Here is an 18,611-nt window from a genome sequence, read left to right on the forward strand (position 1 = left end):
ATAGTAGAGCAGTAGATACCCCCCAAATGAGGAGGTAAACTCATTCGGGAAATGATGGGCAGTTTGTATTTTCCCCGAACATCTTTCTCCGCAGAGCATCAACGCCTCCCCCTTCTTCCACCCCCACCCCATCTGGTCTGCTTCTCCCCGCCCCCCCCCCCAGTTGTTGTTGAAGTCTGGGGGCTGGAGCTGGACCCCCTGGTTGAGTAAGAGCAATAGCGAAGGCGCAGTCTGGAGGTTGGGAGGTTCAGAGCTCAGAGTTCTTGGAAACTTTTATTTTGAAGAGGCCAAGGGGGTGGGGCTTCATTTCCTGACAGCTATTTACTTACAGCAAATGATTAGTTTTAGAAGGATGGACTATAACATTGAATCAATTACAAAACGCGGTTTTTGAGCCCATTACAGTTGGAGCTAGAGGGAGAGAAACAGAGGAGGGGACTGCAGGGGAGGACCGCAGGCCTTGGACACACTTTTCACTACACATGTAGGATTTTCATTTCGAATTGACATAAGAGGAGAAGGTAAGGGAGAAGAAAAAAATGATTTTTTGTTTCTAAGAGAAGTCCCTGCCAGGCCTTTTGGGCTAGAAGAAGTGAGGTGACTTCACTCAAACTTTGGGCAATGAGGAAAAAACAAAAGTGGAGTTGAATTCCAGTAGAGTGTCCAGAAAGTAATTTATTTTGAATAAATTTCACTTGGAGGGAAGATAACCATAGAGTTCGAAAGTCTAGGGATTTAAAAAAAAACATTTTCCAGACCTATTTTTGAAAGCAGTGTTTTTCTAACAACTCTATGGCCTCCCTAAGAAATTGTTTAGGCTCACATTTTTGAGGTTTCTTTTGGGGCTGGGGTGGAATTAGTGTATACTGGGACGAGCACCAAGTAATGCTGAGTGGGGGCAGAGGTGTCTGCCTTCCTTTTGGCAGTGGGTCCTGGAAGACGACAGGTTTTTAATGAGTATTTTTCATTCCTCGCTCGCGGTTTGGCGGGACAACGTTGCCGCTGGTGGCACGGAGCGCGGCTGAAACACCGGGGGAGGTGGGAAGAGAAGAGCGCCAAGTGGGGCGCGGGAGGGGTTGCGGGGAGGATTGGAGTGAAGGGCTCGGCTGGAGGAGGCTGGACCTCGGGTGCCCGCTGGGCGCAATCGGCGCCGGCCCAGGGCGCATAATTACTGGACGGCGCAGCGCTGGCTGCGAACTGGGGCCAGATTTCCGCGCAACCGTGGCGGCTGCAAGACAGCAGAGGGGGCGCGTACTGGTAGAGGGTTTGGGGCGCTCCCCAGCGGTTTGTGGGATCAGTGAAGTGTGAGGGAGAGCGGGCGCCAGCCCCGCAGTGCGCTCGGGTTGCGCGCCCTAGCGCGGGGGCGACGGCGGCGCAGGCGGGCAGGCAGGCGGTCTCGAGTAATGACAAACACATTTGGCCGGGAGTGAAGAAGTCATCGTCGCCTCGCATTCCAGCAACTGGGATTTGAGGAATTTCGAACGGCGCTCCAAGGGGCCCTCATTTGCGTTGTGGTCCCCACCAATACCCGTCTTCGCGCGCCCCTTTCCTTGGTGGAACCGTTTTTGCAAACCCCGGAGCTCTGCTACTGCCCATTCCCGGCCACAGGAAGGAAAGAAGGAAGATCGCCAGAGTGCCCAATTTCTTGTGGGGGAAGTTAGGGATGACTTGGAATAGAAAAACTTGGTTCCAGGTAAGACAGAAAGAGGGAGGCGAGCCATCTTCATCACCCCTCTCCGGGCACCGAAGCCCCGAACCTCCCTCGCGCGTCCCTTTCCCCGCGGGAATGCGTGGCACTCGCCGCCTGCCTGTATTAGCCCTGCGCTGCTTCATCCTCTCCAGCGTCCAGTCTTTATTCCGCTCTCTAAGCGGGCCTTCTTGCGCCCTGATCTCTGCGGAGCCGTCTCCTTTCTCTGCCGTCTATCCCCATGGAAATCGGCTTTTACGTCTACACGTGAGATTAATTTTTCCGGCAGAGCAAGGGGAGCGGGCGACGTTCCCTTGGCTCGGGAACAACTGGGAACGGCGGTTCTGTTCGGAAGGGGTGGTCGTGGACGGCTCAGAGCGAGAGGAAGTATGTATGACCTGTTGAGGGGGCCCGGCGTCCCGGCTGCCTGGCCAGGCGTACAGGAGCTGCCAGTTGCCTGACCAAGCCTCTCGGCCGGGAAGTTCGTTCTGGGCTGGCTGTCAGTCGGCTGTCGGTCTATCCCGCAGCCAGAGCGTTCGTTCTGCACTTTGCTCCCGCAGCCCCACGTTGGGATGTACAGAAAGAGTGTCTGGAAGAACTTGCCACTTATCTCCGAGAGTGAGAGGCAAACCCGGGCAGGAGAGGGAGCGAGGACGGCCCTTATCGGGTCCAGGCTGCCCCGCGCCTGGCCAGGCTGCCTGGAAAAGCTTGGGGCTGGGCGGTGTGGGAAATGGCTTTTTGGCTTCACAGCCTAATTGCTCAACGTTTTGGACCGCCTCACCGCGGTCGCTCCCTACCAGAAGTAGGCAGCTTTTTAGAACAGGAAGAGACATCCAGGGCAAATGGGCGCGACAACCATCCGCACAGGCCCCCATACTAACACCCCGGAGCCCAGCGAGCCCCAGGGGCCGCTGGAGGGGAGGAAGAAGCGCCCCCGGCGTGCGCACACACGTTGCCGCGTTGGCTCTGTTTTTACACCCTTACCCTCCCCCCATCTGACCCACCCGGTCTGTGGTGCTGCTGCTTTGCATCCCTGTCCTTTTTTCCAGCTCCCTCGGCTTCCTCTTTTCTACAGTCTTCACGATAAAGGGGCCCGGCCTTTCCTCTGCTCCCCGACAGGCGAGGGCCCGACCAGCCTCGCTTTGACGCCCTGCTTCGGGGTTCTTGCTTTTGGTTTGACCCAAGGGTATCTGGATTCCGGGATTGGAGTTGTGAGAGCGGGCGGGGAGGCAGAAGAAAGAGGTAGGGTGGGGAAGGGGGAGGAGACACCGGTAAGAAACCCGTAGCTGACCCTCTGCCCTTGCACAGGCCTTGTGTAGACGGAGAAGGACCCTAAGCAGAGCTCCAGCTCCCGGCTCTCGGCCCCAGGTCCGTTTTCGTCCTAGGACGCGGGATTGGGAGGGGGGAAAGGGGAGGGGCATCGGGCTTAGGCTTTCCAGCTGCAAACGCGTCTGGCGCCGAGGCGGGCCGGTTTTGTGCCTCCTGGGGACCGGCCGTGGGCGGCGCACAGCTCTGGGACGCATCCTAGGGACACGGTGGTCAGCGCCTTTCCGCAAACTCCAGCGGTGGGTGGGTGGAACTCATCTGGCCTCCGTGGATCTGCGAGGAAGTTACTTTTTGCTGATGAAAAAGTAGCAATTCTGGGGAAGAGCTTAAAAGCCTGCTCGGTGACCGAAAGGTGTGGCTCTCAACGTCTCTCGTGTCTGGTTTCGCGGGGTCCGCGAGCAGCAACAGCTGTCGGGGGCGACGCGGGGATGTCTTGTGGGCGCGCCCCCTGCCCCCCACCCCCTGCACGGGATGCAGGATAGGGGACAAGTTGCTTTTGACCACGGCGTTCTAGTTCGGGCTCAGCTAGTGCTAGTCTTTTGCTGAATTTGCTCAGTGGCATTTCCTTTTGTTTAAAACTGAACAGGGAGCCAGGGATCGGTTAGAAGTAGGATGGAGGGGATAAAGAAAACCTCTGCAGTGGGGCGTTTCCTTCTCTTCTTACTGCAATCTCCCTTTCCTGCGGGAGCGGAGCGACGGGCGCTGGCGGGCGCGAGTGTGCACTGGGCAGCCGCGGCAAAGGCGAGCGTCGGGCAAGGGGTGACTGGGGGAGGCTCGGTTCCTAAAAGCCGAGGGGGCGCAGTGTCGGACCAATCGCTGGGGCCTTCTCCACGAGCAGCGGCTCCTGGCCGTGTCGCTTTCGAGCCCATAGGAGGCGCTGACGCGCGACTGTAACCCTAAACCCCGGGTTCCTCTCTTTCCACCCCTCCCAGCCCTACTCCCTCCACCCGGTCCAGCCCCCTCTCAGGTCTCAACCGAAAACAATGCAAAAGCCAAGCGTCTTGCCTGGGGCTCAGCGGCGCTGCCGCTCTGAGGCCAGGAGCGCGGCGAACTAGGGCGCAGAACCCCAGAGCGGACGGTAGTCACCACCATCCCCCGGGTGTCCGAGTCGCGGAGGGCGTGGAGGTGGCGGGAGTGGGAGCGGCCCTCTTCCTGTACGTGTGGGTGTGGCGGGGCAGGGGGCCGACAGTTTTAGCGCGGAACCTCCCAGGCGAAGGTGGGCGAGCCGCGGTCGGGGCTGCGCTGTCGGGGACCCGGAGCTTCAGCGGCCGACGGGAGACCTGGCCAGCCAGCGGGTAAGATTTGCGGGGCTGCTGCGCCCTCTAGCGGGCTCCCAGAGTGCGGTCCAACCTTCCGTCAGCCTCCTGCGTCTGGGCACCCGGCTGAGACCAAGGACTAACCCGGGTCACCTTTTCTCTTTCTGGGGGCCTCTAATGGACGCCTCGCAGACACCGGGGCGGCCTGGGAGGCGCTGGAGGGGTGAGGGGCGGTAGGGAGCGAAGGTCCCCGGGTTTGGCGGTGAGGATGGGGCGTCGTAATAATTAAATGTGGGAGAAGCAGAGGACCGCGGAGGCTGGAGGGTTCCCTGCGCTCGTGGTGGGTAAGAGGGACTAGTCCCCGACTTTTGTTTTCCAACCCCTAGCAAACTTCCTACTGCTTAGGCGGCCCATTGCTGTTTGTTTTACGACCCCGCGTTATTGTGTAAACAAACGGGAACAGTCGTTTCCAATCAGTCCGCGATTCCCAGGGTGCACGGCTGTCGCGGCCCCCGCCCGGAGGGATTTAGAGGGGTGACAATGGCATGCGAACAGAATGGGCCGGGCGGGGCCGGCAACGGCGTCGCGGCCCCAACCCCGCGCGGCCCAGGTGGCCTCCCTCCTCGAGTGGGCGGAAACTCTGAGATGGGGAGAGCGTTGGCTAAGCAAAATCCTGAACCAGTCAGCCTCCTCTCGAGTGGCTTTTCCTGCTGAATTTTTGAGGCCTGGAATGGCAGCGTCGTTTCCTGGCTTCTGAGGTCCCCGCTCCCCTGCTCGGAGTGAGATAGTGATGGTGCCTGTCCCTTGAATACTCCTGGGCCCCCACGGAGAGATTCAGAAAGCTTCCCCATTCCTGCTTCCATTCTTCGGGCTTTGAAAGGATGTCGGTACGAAACCTTTAATGCACAGTCTAAGAAAGAAAGAGATTAGAAGTTAAGCTTTGGGATATTTTAGCACAGAATTTACAGACAAGGCGTCAGCGTCCCCAGGAACCCCTGGAGGCACGTCCTTGGGCTAGCACTGCCATCTGCTGGCCACTTTCGAGAACTGCAGTGCCTCTCCGGGAATGGGCTTCGCGGAGATTCTAAGCAAGTCGTGGCATCAGGAAGATGGTTTTCTTTTCTTTTCTTTTCTTCTTCTTTTTCTTTTTTCTTTTTTTTTAGCATGGTAGGACCAAATGGAAGATGACTGATGATCTTTTCCTATAAAGCTACAAGAATGGTTGGGAGATAAGCATTTATTTTGTGTATCTTTGTGTACTTTTTTTTTTTTGCTTTGGTTGTTACTTCTTGGCGTATCAGAGCAGAACTTTCATTTCCCTTTATGACTTGATTACAACAGAAGGGAAGTGTCATTATTAGTCTTCATGGTTAAATATCTGATGCAGGGAGAGCAGAAATATTTGTAAAGGCACATTGTCCCATAAAATGCTCCCTTGTAGAAATATTCCAGCCTCAACCCACCACTGGAATGTCTAATGGAGCTCGAGGAGATCAAAACAGCAAAACATGCCCTGCTGAGATATAGATCCTGGTCAACACGCCCTCCCTGAAGCTACCACCAGTGTAGAAAGGCACTTGGATTGCCTGGACTGAAGTTATGAGACTGAGTAGAACATTTGTCACAGGGGCAAAAAACAGGATATGTAATTTTCACAGTTAGAATTAACTTAGGAGAGCTGAAATTAACTAAACCTCGGAAATCTGAATCTTGAAGTCGTCGGTGGCTTTTGGGACTGTGAGAGCGTCTCCTGTGGCCTTTAATTAGGCCAGGGTGGGGTGAAACTCAATATTCATGGGCTCTGCAGTGGGCGCTTCATGCAGTGGGTGAGCGGGAAGCTAGCTGACTGTGGCTTTATGAGAATGATGCTGTGCACGCTTACCTCTGGAAATAGGGCCCTTGCATTGCTTGCTCTGTTTACTCTCTAGTTAGCATGTTGACTTTGGTTATGGAGCCACTCTCAAGGGCTCTTCACTTTTGTTTGCAGGGCAAGGGGGCAACCTGTTAAAGAGAAGGAATGATGACTGCAAACAGATATGTTTCTCTGTTTATGTGACTGTATATTTGCTCAATTTAAAATAGCCTGGATAGCTACACCAGGCCTGGGCAGAGACCGAGTTCAGATCAGCTTCTCCCCCAGACAGCTGATGCGGTACAAGTCACACGGCCTCTGAGGCCTGCCTGTCACAGGAAGAAGTGGAAGTAGCCACTCTTGACATCCCTGTCATCGAAAACAGCTGAGGAGTGCACAGAAAAAAGTCAATATGAAAACGAATAGCTGTAGTTTCCAATGTAATTACACCATGTAATTTAATCTTTACAATAATATTGCAAGGTAAGCGAGTGAGGTGTGATTATCCCTGGTTTATAGAAAAGGAATGGAGGTTCACAGAGATGAACTAAGTGTTATATACGGGATCAGAGACGAGCCCAATATGATTTCTATCATATCTTCTAAGAGAAGGAATGAGAAAGAGAAGACAAGGGTATGTGGGGGGTGGGCGTTAGGGGAGGATCACAAGTCCTTGCCTGAAATCGAAGGTTTCTCAAACTTGTGGCAAATGTTTTTGAGCTGTGATTATAAAGGATTGAGACTTGAAGTCTAACATACACCTGTAGTTGGCATGAGAGAAATGATTATAATTTTTTAAAAAAAGCTTTGGATGAAAAGTATTGTTTCTCTTCGCAAAGTGACTTGTTCTTGCTGATTCATACGGTGCCATGTTTCTCCGAATCTGTAACGTCAGTTAGTCATATTTGCACATCTGACTTTTGGATGAGACTCAGGAGAGGGGTTACTGATTAAGGATGAGCTTTTACTCCCAGAGCAGAAAAAGCACTGGGTAGAGCAAGCCTCTTGCAGATTGTCACTACAGGGCCACTAGGCAGGGAAGCCTCCATTCGCTCTGGTTGTTTTTCATTACCTCCCAGTAGGGCAAACACTGCTATTACTCACAAGTACATTGATGAGTAATGACATGAAACTTAAATCCGCTTGGATTTCTAGCCAGGGAGCCACTCTTATCAGAGAAGGGCGTTTGAAATCTTAAGCAAAAACATGTTGATTCTCAGTATTGGCATCATTATCGCTCATTCCCAGGCCCTGCTTTCATTGCCCACTTTGTATGTCAGTAAGTATCCTACCTGGCAGCCGGTCCGCTGTATCTGGATGCGCAGAAGGAAATCTGGTGGGGCCTGGCCAGGGCGAAATGTTGCTCAAAGCCTGCCCTGTAAAAGCGGCAAACCCCTCTCTTAAGCCAGGGAATGCTTTAAAGATGCGTTGTTGGCAACTCCTGCTAAAGAAATACAGGATATAAATGTGATAAAACCCAAGACAGCAAGCTGGCTCTGGAGGGCGCCTTTGAAGTTGGCTAAGTGGATTATCAGTGGGAGGCTGATATATATATATGTACAAACACAGGAGCCCTTACTGCTAATTGAGGTAAATCAGGCTGGCCATCCTGGCTCTGGGGCCCACTGTGCCCATTACAGCAGAAGTGGGGGAACCTGCACCCGGGGCACAGGCCGGGAATCTCAGGAGCCCTCGGCCAGCCAACGTCATGCAAATTGCATTGGGTTCCCGGCACTCCACTTGTGTTTCTCTTGCTGTGGTGGCAGAGAGGAAAAGTGGGGCCCCAATTTGCATTAGGAAATAGTTGGGTGGGGGGAGGGGAACACACAGGCTGAAACACTGACCTTCCCTTGAGAGAGACCATATGGTAGATTGGAGAGAGCCTGGCTTTTGCCTCACGCAGACTTTGTGTTAGAATCCTGGCTTCATCACCAGCTGTGTGACTTCTGATCATTTGCTAAACCTCTCTGAGCTTCAGCTGCCACTTAAATTGGTCACAGGCCTATTATTAGCAAACACAACACACACAAGAAAACTTTGGCTTGGTAAACATTGGTTTCTCATTCCTGCCTTGGAGAAAACAGTGATCATTCATTCATTCTTTCCCTGTCTGACCCACCCCCTTCCCTGTTACCGGCATTTCATCTTTCTTCCTCCTTCATTTTCCTGGTGCAATTAAATGAAACATAACTCTGATTTCTGCAAGTAGATCACTGTGCCACTTTAAAAGCAAAAATTCATGATCAAACACCACCAAAAAGTACTAGGCCATTATATCCTGGATCTTCTCCAAACAACCAAACACACACACCTCCAAACCCTCTCCCACCAAAAAACCCTTGAACAACTAGAATAAATAGGCAGACATTGAAGTTCTCCTTTTTTTATTTTTATTTTTTTATTTTTTAGGCAGTTTAATTCAGGAATTGTGTGCACACATCTTAGTTTCCAAAGTCAGTGATGGGGCAGACTCAGTCCCATGATGTCATTCCAGTGGGGTGGGTTTTGAGGCTTTCAGGGACCCAGGGCTGCCCAGGCGGCTTCAGGGAAAACTTGGGTGCTCAGCAGCCCCAACACCAGCGAGCGCATTTACAGGCCCTCTTCATTGCCCCCAGTAAGACCCCTTCATCAGTGACTTCACGTGGGACGTGTGAGGGGAGATAAAGTGAGCGGGGATGTGCATGAAAAGACAAAGATCAAGAGAAGGGCCTTTTCAGAGAGGTGACTGGGTCAGTGCCTTTCTCACAGGGCAGCATGGGCCCCTCCTGAATCTTTCTGTTCCTTAATATTCTTTATCCTGTTTTGCTTCCTTCCTTCTTGCCCACTGCTTTACCGGCTTGTGTGTTGTGTACATTCAGTTTCGGTCTCTCCGTTTCTCTTCCATTCCCCAGGTTTCATTGCAAGGGATCAGAGTCCAGAGCTTGGTTTCTGTAGGTGCTATTACAGTCTTCGCGTGAAAACGAATCATCAGTCTCCACCCAGTCTTATCCTCTGCTCTGCTGCATCCCTTGAGACACAGGCATTTAGTCACACTTTCCTCTCACATTTCCTTTCCCTTCTTTACTGATCTCCCTTCCATGCCTGTGCGCTGGGCCTTCTGTGCCTTATTTGGCTCGACCGTGAGGGCCGCAGGTCCTAGGAGAACTTAAACTGGGAGCCCAGGTCTGAGTCTAGAATGGGACTCTGCATCACAAAGTGACACTACCCTCTAAGTGACATTGGTTAGTGGGACTTTCAAAAACTCTAGAGCAGAATGGCTCTTCGAGAATGAAATATTTGTTCTAGCCAAGCATCTTTTCCAAAGGTTGTAGAGGATGTGACCCTTGTGTACTTTCTGTAGTGAAACACAGCAAATGACAACCCATTTTGAGTGAAAACAGCTCAAGTTTGGAAAGTTGAGTAAATACATGTGTTTACTTCTTTGTTTTTCACATTCTTAATTATACTGGTGTAAAAAGAACAGTTCTCTTGGACACATTCCAAGTCCATAAAGTGAGACATTTAGGAATTTGAAAACTGCACGCAGTCCAAAGGGTTTTGGTTGCAGATGGCTTCTGTCATGATCTTGGGGCCCCATCAGGCTATTGGAGTTATTCCTTTTAAAAAAATATTATATTTATTTATCTTTAGGGAGGGGAAAGGAGAGAGAAAGAGAGGGAGGGAAACATAAATATTTGGTATGCGTCTGCTCCCGGGGACCTGGCCCGCGACACAGGCATGTGCCCTAGACGGGGAATCGAACTGACGACCCTCTGGTTCGCAAGCCTGGTGCTCAATCCACTGAGCCACACCAGCCAGGGCTGAATCATTCTTTACAGACATTATTTTAACTGTGAATCTTACACTGAGTTTTTTTTTTTTTTTTTTTTTTACTAAAATGATGCTGTTAACATTTTCTGTGGCTTAAAACACAAAGAGAGCTAAGCTCAGGGGTTGTTTCTATTGGTTAACACTGTTTCTGTTTGACTTTTGACTTTTCAGTTTTCCAGAGCTATGGGGACTTCCCATCTGGCAGTCCTGGTCCTAGGCTCTCTCCTTGCAGGTATGGATCTCAGTCTTCTTGGGGGTTGTTATCCTGGGGGAAGGCTTGTTTTCCAAGTTCTGTGCTTTGGGGCATAAACAGCCAAAAAGAGTGAAAAGAAGTAGAAAACCATAGGACATTAAAATGACCACAAACCTTCATTTTGTGTTTCAAGAAGAATATTCTCCAGGGGCAATTTTAGTATATGAAATATTGTTAGGAATAATAGTCTCAATTCACCCACTGCCCTCTTTCTTTTCCTGAGGCATAACCTTCCAGTAGAGATGGATCAGAAAAATTCAAGAATGTTAAAAAAAAAAAAGAAAGAAAAACTCTTGTCAAGGAAATTATACCTGTCTCAAGTGGAAGATGTTTAAATTGCTGGGGAAATCTTAGAACCACCTTTTCCAGCCATTCTTTTGTAAAGAATCTAATAAAATATTTGACCCTTGGGATTCCCACCAACTCTTTTTCACCAGGAGGATGCCATTGGAGCCATTTGTTGAAATATTTATTGGGCTTTTCTTAATTATCTTCCAGATATTTATGCATTGCAGATGTTTGCCATGAACCCAATAGTTTTTCTAGTCTGAGGCATTAACTCAAACCTACTAGCGTCTTTTGGTCTTATCTATATGGATCCTGTAGACTTGAGCAAGATCAATGATTTAATAGTTCTAAACTCCACTAATTATATGTCATTGACTCAGATGTGCTTACAACTTCTATCTTCACGAGCTTCAGGAGTTGTAGTTGGCACATATTAAAGATGGGTGGGATCCCCACATCGGGCTCTGAGGGAGAGTAGAGATAATTAATTACTCGGGTGTTTTCTAACAGCAGGGCAAGGAAGACTCATTCCCCCTTCCTACCAAAGAATAGTTTTGGAGGGGAGTAAGTGGGACAAAAACAAAGCAATTTTCATTTGAATTGTGCAATGTAAAAATAAAATTGTCAACTCTTTTGAATTAAAAAAATCAATATCATGAATGATAAAAAGGCTGAGGTACTGACTATAGATATGCATCATCTTTGAATGGCCCCTGGATCCAAGGAATAAAAAGCTGCTAAAGACAGTGGAACAACTGGGGAAAGACATATATACTAGAGAGTAGCATTATATTATGTTAAATTTATTTGGTAGGATCATCCTTTTTTAGTTATGCAGAAGAATGTCCTTGTTTTTAGGAGATAACATGTTGACCCATTAAATAAGAATCACTGTCTACAAGTAACTCTTAAATAGTTCAGCAAAATATATATGTGTATGCGTGAGTGGGAGAGAGAAAAGTATATATGGCAAACTCAAAATCAGGTGAAATAAAAATTTGTTTAAAGATTAAAAAAATTATTAACTCATAATGTATCTTCTATCAGTTTTATAACACAGGGGAAGCTTAGACTGAAATTTCAGGTTCTAAGATAAACTTAGACTTTTTCACTCTTGGGCTTTACTTATTCTTACTTTTGAGTGAAAATCTACATTGTCCCTCTTTGGTTTCTGGAAGTTATTAAAGAGAAGGCACATCTGAGTGTGGTTAAGAAGTGAAAGATGTGTAATTCTTGAGCACAAATCTGCTTTGTGCTTGGTTCAGTGAGTCTCCCTGCCTCTGTTCTCCTCCCCTTTCTTACTCAGGGAAACCTCTGCAGGGAATGTTGGCAATAAAGAACCCATATGTGCTTGAGCCTATACCATCTTGGGATATTTTATGGTCACACATAAGAGTCTGAAATATGGAATTAGAATCAGACGTCCTCTATCTGAGTGTTTGGGGGGTGAGTCTGGGGGGCTTGGTGCAGCTATTGAAGCCCTTGGAGCAATTGCTGCTCTCAGCAGATGTGATGGCTCTTATAATGGGGGGCCTTTCATGGGCATCTAGGCTAACGGATTTTTGTGTAGAAATGGTCATTGTTCATATAAGCGGCTACTGTTGCTTCTCTTGGTTCTCTGGGTGAAACCGTCCCTTCTGGCTGCATCCTATTCAGAGCTTGTTTCCTTTTCCAGGGCCGAGCCTAATTTTCTGCCAGCTTTCATTACCCTCTATCCTCCCAAATGAAAATGAAAAGGTTGTGCAGCTGAATTCATCCTTTTCTCTGAGATGCTCTGGGGAGAGTGAAGTGTCCTGGCTGTACCCCATATCTGAGGACAAGAAGGCCAATGTGACAATCAGAAATGAGGAGAACAACAGCGGCCTTTTTGTGAAAGTGCTAGAAGTGGCCAACGCCTCGGCGGCTCACACGGGGTTGTACACTTGCTATTACAACCATACACAGACAGAGGAAAATGAGATTGAAGGCAGTCACATTTACATCTACGTGCCAGGTGAGCTGGATGGGTCCCTGGGACTAACCTTGCTATTGTCTTGTCTTTCCTGTATTCTCTGGTCGAGATTTAAAAGAGTATAAAAATAATAAATATTTATTGGAGAAAATTAGAAAAATACACACGCAAACGCAAAATTAAGTTGATCATTTGTAATGTCACTGTCAACAAATAATTCATTGTTAACATTTTGGAATTGTATTAAGTTTCAAAAATCATTTTTATTGTGGCATATCCTTTATTGGTATTACACACACACACACACATACACACACACACACAAATATGAGATGTACTCATTTCTATTCAGTTCAGTCAAGTTCCACAGATATTTATTTTACATTTCCTGTGTGTCAGGCATTGTGTTATGTGTTGGGGGCACAAATTAATTAGGTAAATTCTATCTTGGTATTGTTTGTGGATCGTTATAATAGTTTAAAAATAAACAAGCTATTTCTCAAGTTTACTAATACGTGTATCTACTCCTGATGAATTGGAAGGCGTTGTTTGACTTCTTCATTAAAATTTAGAGGCAAATCTCATAGTTATGATGCTATCTTTTGTCCTCTGAGAAGTAGATGCCAAAATAGGAGTAGGGTGGGGTTAAGCATGGAAGGGTTTTATTGGGCAGAGGCCTATGGGAGAAAATGGGGAGGGATCCCGCAGCATCTGCTAGAGATGTTTGCATGGTAAGTGTGACCCTGAATGGAGGAGAGAGGGAGGTAAGGAGGGGTAGAGGAGCCCTAGACCCCTATGGAAGGCCCTGGAGTCCTCCAGCCTACAGAACCCTAGTTCCACACGCTCATTGGCTGAAAGCAGCTCCGGAGGGGTGGCCTTGGCTGTGGTGGATTTCAGAGCTGACCCCTGCAGTTGGAGGGATGTGTGTGGGGTGCTTTCTCACCGCGGCCACTCTGATTGACTAGGCTTAGCCATGAGCTGACTATAGGGGGTGGAAATTGTAAAAAGCATTTCCTAATTTAAAAATTCTGACTGTGTTCTTTAGTTTTGAACAGAGTTGATTATTTTATTGCCCATTTTTTGTTTTTTAGTAGTTTAAATTTTGATTGCTATTCCTGGCTAATATATATCAGTAATTTTCTTATTTGGGTACAGGCAATTTAGCAATATTTATACTTTAAAATCATCTTCTAGCTTCTATGATGATTAATGTTAGTGGGATGACAGCTTCTGGACATATGTGTGAAGGTAAAATTCATACCTACTAAGATTAATTTTATTAGGTATGAAATAAATGTTTTGTGTGTGTGTGTGTGTGTGTGTGTGTGTGTGTATATATATATATATAAATATATATGTGAAATTAATACCTAATATCCTTTTCTTTCTTTTTTAAACCACAGACCCAGATGTAGCCTTCGTACCTCTAGGAATGACAGATTATTTAGTCATCGTGGAGAACGATGATTTTGCCATCATACCTTGTCGCACAACTGATCCTCAGACGCCAGTAACCTTACTCAACAGGGATGAGGTGGTGCTCGCCGCCTATGACAGCAGACAGGGCTTTAATGGAAGCTTCACTGGTGGGCCCTATATCTGCGAGGCCATTGTCAGAGGGAAGAAGTTCCACACCATTCCATTTAACATTTATGCTTTAAAAGGTAACTGCCCTCTCTCTCCTTTTTTCTTTTTCTTTTTAAAGGATTTTATTTATTTATTTTTAGACAGGAGAAGGGAGGGAGAGAGGGAGAGAAACATCAATGTGTGGTTGCCTTTTGTGCGCCCCCTACTAACCTGGCCTTCAACCCAGGCTCATGCCCTAGACTGGGAATTGAACTGGTGACTCTTTGGTTCACAGGCCACTGAGCCACACCAGCTAGGGCATCCCTTCTTTAAATGAGAGTTACAGGCCTATGTTATATATCTGAAACTAATGTAATATTGTATGTCAACTGTAATTGAAAGATAAAAATATTTTTAAAATAGCTACAGGCAAAATAATCACATGTGTATAGTATTATTTTAAATACTGTATTTTACTATGTATAATGTGCACCCATGTTTCTGGGTGCATTATATACGAGATTATTATACCCATGGTATGTAATCCTTATACCCATGTATAATGTGCATCCATATTTTTCCCTCAAAAATTTGGGCAAAAAAGTGTGCATTACATATGACAAAATATGGTAGTCCCTGATGGTGGAGATCCTGAATTCTGACTAGAGGATTTAGGAGCCCACCTTTCCCATACAATGTTAGGCTGACCTCTGTGGCTATAGTAACACGAAGCTTAGCCTTACTGAAGGTAAAAGCTTTCTTACTCCTGTAAGATTTCATGTTTCATCAGCTGACTTCAAAAATACTATAAAGAATTCTTTTATTGTATAAGCCTCTTACTGTTCTTTTCACATTCCTGACTACAGAGGCTCTCAAAACAAACACAGACTTGAGGGGGAGGGTTGGAAGCCTAGATTAATTTTAGTAAAGAAAAGTGATTTTGATTTTGAGAAAAGCTTGTGGTTGTAGACTTCATCCCTTTGATGTGAAAGTTTAATGAGAATGGGAAAGTATAATAGGTGTTCATATCAGTGATTGATTGAACACTTAACATGCAGGTAAGGCAGTAGCAAGAGTATGCCATTTATTTCTCATTAAGGGCTTGTTTTGTGCCAGGCACTGTGCGAGGCTCTTGAAAAGTGCTGAGAGTAACTGGGGGGCAGAGAAGGAGAGAAGAGGAGAGTGAAGGGTGGGATAGGAGATCAGGGCCGAGAGGGGTGCCGATCGGCAAGGGCTGGCTGACTGAATGAATAAACGCACCGGCAAAGGCGACTGCAAAGGAGTACAGTCACAGTTCGTCCAGATGCTTGGGAATGTGGTGTTCTGTTTAATTGGAATTTGTTCTTACAAGTGTTATTATTTATGTATGTGCTATTTTGTATTGTAACTACATGCCAAATTGTGTGTGACAGCTCAAAATCAAGGCTTCTGAGATTTTCAAATTTGTCTTGATCAAAGTGGTTTGCAAGTTATTTTTCATGGTGTGCAAGTTATTTTTCATGGTTTTCTTAAAAAAAAGATCCCAAACCTTCTAAGAACCTAACTATACTACAGCTATGTAGGTCCTTTTGTTTGTTCTTTTTCAAAACAGCAACCTCAGAACTTGATCTAGAATTGGATGCTCCTAAAACTGTATACAAGTCAGGGGAAACCATTGTGCTCACGTGCATCGTCTTTAACAACGAGGTGGTGGACTTTCAGTGGACCTACCCTGGAGAAGTGGTAGGTACCCTCGAGGCTCCTGGTGGTATGGTGAGGAGCAGAGTTCAAAAGACCTGTTTGTTACTGACAGGGCACGGCACTTTGCTTCTCTAGACCTTAGCTTCCCATCTGGCTCTACAGCAGGCACATTTGGCTAGATGACTTTATGGCTCTTTGAGCAGTGGGACAGCTTGAGATGACAATAGCTGGACCAGGACATTCAGCATGTGTCAAGATTGTACACGGAAATTTCTTGTCCATAAGTCAGAAAGAAATAGGAAGGTTCGATGCCTACAAGATAACAACCAAAATGTTAGAAAAGCAAAAAAATGAATGTATTTTAAAACTTGTTATTGTTGAGACAGTCATTAATTCTCCCTTTCCTGACTCCTGTGCCTTTGGGTTTTGAGGCGTTAGTAATGCCGATTGCCTGGCCCCTTCCGTCTCTGCTTTGTTGCCTGCCACCCAGGATACTGTTCTGCCTCCTACCTGCCCAGTCTTTCTTGGCATGGCTCACCTTCAGTGAACAGGCATCATCCGAACCATTCAGCAAAGATTTAGTGGTTTTGCTAAATCCCAAGCGGTCTGTTAGAAGCCAGCCCATGCACAGGAGAAAGAAGGGGCTAGTGGAGGTGGACGTGAGGAAGGAAACCACTGTGTCATCCCTGATCACTGTGAATTTACAGGGTCTAACTCGTTCTAACACATGCGGTACGTGTGTAAGAGAACTGAGAGTAAAAGGCAGTGGCAGGCCAATGCAGAATGCCTAACAGTGCTTACTACAGCAGTCTCGGGGAACAAAAACCTATGTATATTTTTCCCTTCACGTCTCATAGGCAAATTTCTGCTTTTATACGTCTTCCCTGAAATATGAAGCTATTTGATTTTTCTGTTCATACTTGATTGCCTTTACTACTTAAAACATAAAATGTCTTTTTCATTTCTTAGAGATAGACATTTTTCTCGTCGAACCAAAGTACATGCTATTTGGCCCCCAAATATACAAGTATATAATCAATTTTTTTGTCTGATAATAAAAGTAATGCAGCTTTATTTTTGAAACTTTATAAAATAAAGAGAAACAGGATGCACTTCCCAGAACATCGCTGTTAATATCTTAGGGAGATAAATCCTTTAAATACTTTGTATATATGATAAATGTTTAATAATTAATAGGTATTTTACTTTAAATAGTACTTTGTTATATCCTTTTCCCTTTGGCAATATAGCACAAACAGCTTACTATGTCATTAAATATCCTTTTAAAATGAGATTTTCTACAGAGCTAGCTTACAAGCGACTTTTGAAAATCAGATTTTATTTTTTAGAGCAGTTTAGGTTTACAGCAGACTTAAGTGGAAGGTACAGAGATTTCCCACACAGGCACAGCTTCCCCCGTTGCCACCATCCTCGCAGGGTGGTACATTGTCACATTGTTGTCACCTGTCATCCATAGTTTACAAGAGGTTCACTCCCAGGAGCTAGCTTTTAAAGTCAGTTTTCCTTATTCTGCTGTAGAAAAGCAAAGGCGGCGTAATGCTGGAGGAAATCAAGGACCCGTCCCTCAAATTGGTGTACACTCTGATGGTCCCCGAGGCCACGGTGAAAGACAGTGGTGATTATGAATGTGTTGCCCGCCAGGCCACCAGCGAGGTCAAAGAAATGAAGAAAGTCACCATTTCTGTCCATGGTACATTCTGCTTTCTAAAATGTCAGCGTCCACGCTGCTCGGGATCCACTGTGCAGTAATCATTGTTTAATGGAAACTCTTCCTTGTACAGAGAAAGGGTTCATTGAAATCAAACCCTACTTCAGCCAGTTGGAAGCTGTCAACCTGCATGAAGTCAAACATTTTGTGGTGGATGTGCAGGCCTACCCACCTCCCAGGATATCCTGGCTCAAAGACAACCTGACTCTGATCGAAAACCTCACAGAGATCACCACTGACATCGAAAAGATTCAGGAAATAAGGTAAAGCACCCGACGCCCTCGTTCCGCGCCCCCCCCCCCCCGCCTGGTTCCATCCCCTGGATAGGCAGAGGTCTGTGTGTCCTACAACCAAACCAGGAGTCAATCTAGAAAATTTAACAGTCTGATTTGGGAGAAACTGGAAATCAAGTACCTTTCATGATAATACTGCAATGTGGTGATAGTATGTTGGTATTTAATGATAAGATGAGAAGAAAGAAGCATTAAAAATCTCTGTCCCCCATTGAAAAACAGGGTCTCAGATCCAGAGAGGGGTGGAGGAAAAAAACTAAAACTGGACCCACTTGGGTTGAATATATTCCTTGATGGGCATCACTCATATTGCAAGCAGACACGTATGGTGATTACAGAGGCAAGGCAATTATCACATAAACTGATGTAAAACCAGTCATCACTGACTTCCTTTGAAGCACGTTTGCCCCAGTGAGACCTCCACAGGAAAGAAGGGTGGAGCCTAGTCAAATTTGGTTAGGAGAAAAGTAAAATGAGGAGTTTGAATCCCTGCCCTCTGATGAGAGCGGTAGACTACTCTCATCTCTCAATTGGTCGTGGAGTTTGGGGTAAGTCACGCCTCAGCCTCAGTTTTCTCATCTATAATGTAGGGTTAATAATTCTTTTGTCCTCTGAGGCATGGAATTAGACCAGGCGATACTTGAGGTCTCTTGCAGTTTAAGCTCTGATTAGAGTCCAGGAGCAGAGGGTACACCTTGAAGGACCCAACTCACCCAGCCTGGTGCTCTTGTCAGAAACCATCCCACAGAGACAAGTCAGTCCTCCCCTTCAAGCTACCAGGGAGGAGGGAAGGAAATCGAGGACCCATCCCACAGATTCACCTGTAATGGAGAAGCAGTGTCTGAGAACATGAAATTTTATGACCTGTAGACGATGTTGGAAAACAAAGTGGACCACTGAATCTGGGAGGCTTTCTGATG

The 18,611-nt window shown here is 46.9% G+C and overlaps 1 protein-coding gene across 3 annotated transcripts in view; it reads left to right on the forward strand.

Annotated features, from left to right (window-relative positions):
• Window positions 1–359: 359 nt before the first annotated feature.
• The window catches only part of PDGFRA (platelet derived growth factor receptor alpha), a 43,629-nt gene continuing 25,377 nt past the window's right edge, over window positions 360–18,611 (forward strand). The window contains exons 1-7 of one of the 3 annotated variants that reach the window (XM_054582160.1): window positions 360–521; window positions 10,103–10,163; window positions 12,148–12,465; window positions 13,827–14,087; window positions 15,581–15,711; window positions 17,209–17,380; window positions 17,472–17,661. In XM_054582160.1, coding sequence (XP_054438135.1) covers window positions 10,115–10,163; window positions 12,148–12,465; window positions 13,827–14,087; window positions 15,581–15,711; window positions 17,209–17,380; window positions 17,472–17,661 — 1,121 coding nt within the window. In that variant the 5' untranslated portion in view covers window positions 360–521; window positions 10,103–10,114. Of the gene's footprint in view, window positions 522–1,486; window positions 1,694–3,314; window positions 3,366–10,102; window positions 10,164–12,147; window positions 12,466–13,826; window positions 14,088–15,580; window positions 15,712–17,208; window positions 17,381–17,471; window positions 17,662–18,611 lie in introns of those variants that run through there. The other 2 variants (XM_054582161.1, XM_054582162.1) reach the window with 2 other exon arrangements.

This window comes from Pteronotus mesoamericanus, unplaced genomic scaffold (assembly GCF_021234165.1).
Source record: "Pteronotus mesoamericanus isolate MK-2021 breed Mesoamerican mustached bat unplaced genomic scaffold, CSHL_Meso_final contig_68, whole genome shotgun sequence".
NCBI classification, from domain to species: domain Eukaryota; kingdom Metazoa; phylum Chordata; class Mammalia; order Chiroptera; family Mormoopidae; genus Pteronotus; species Pteronotus mesoamericanus.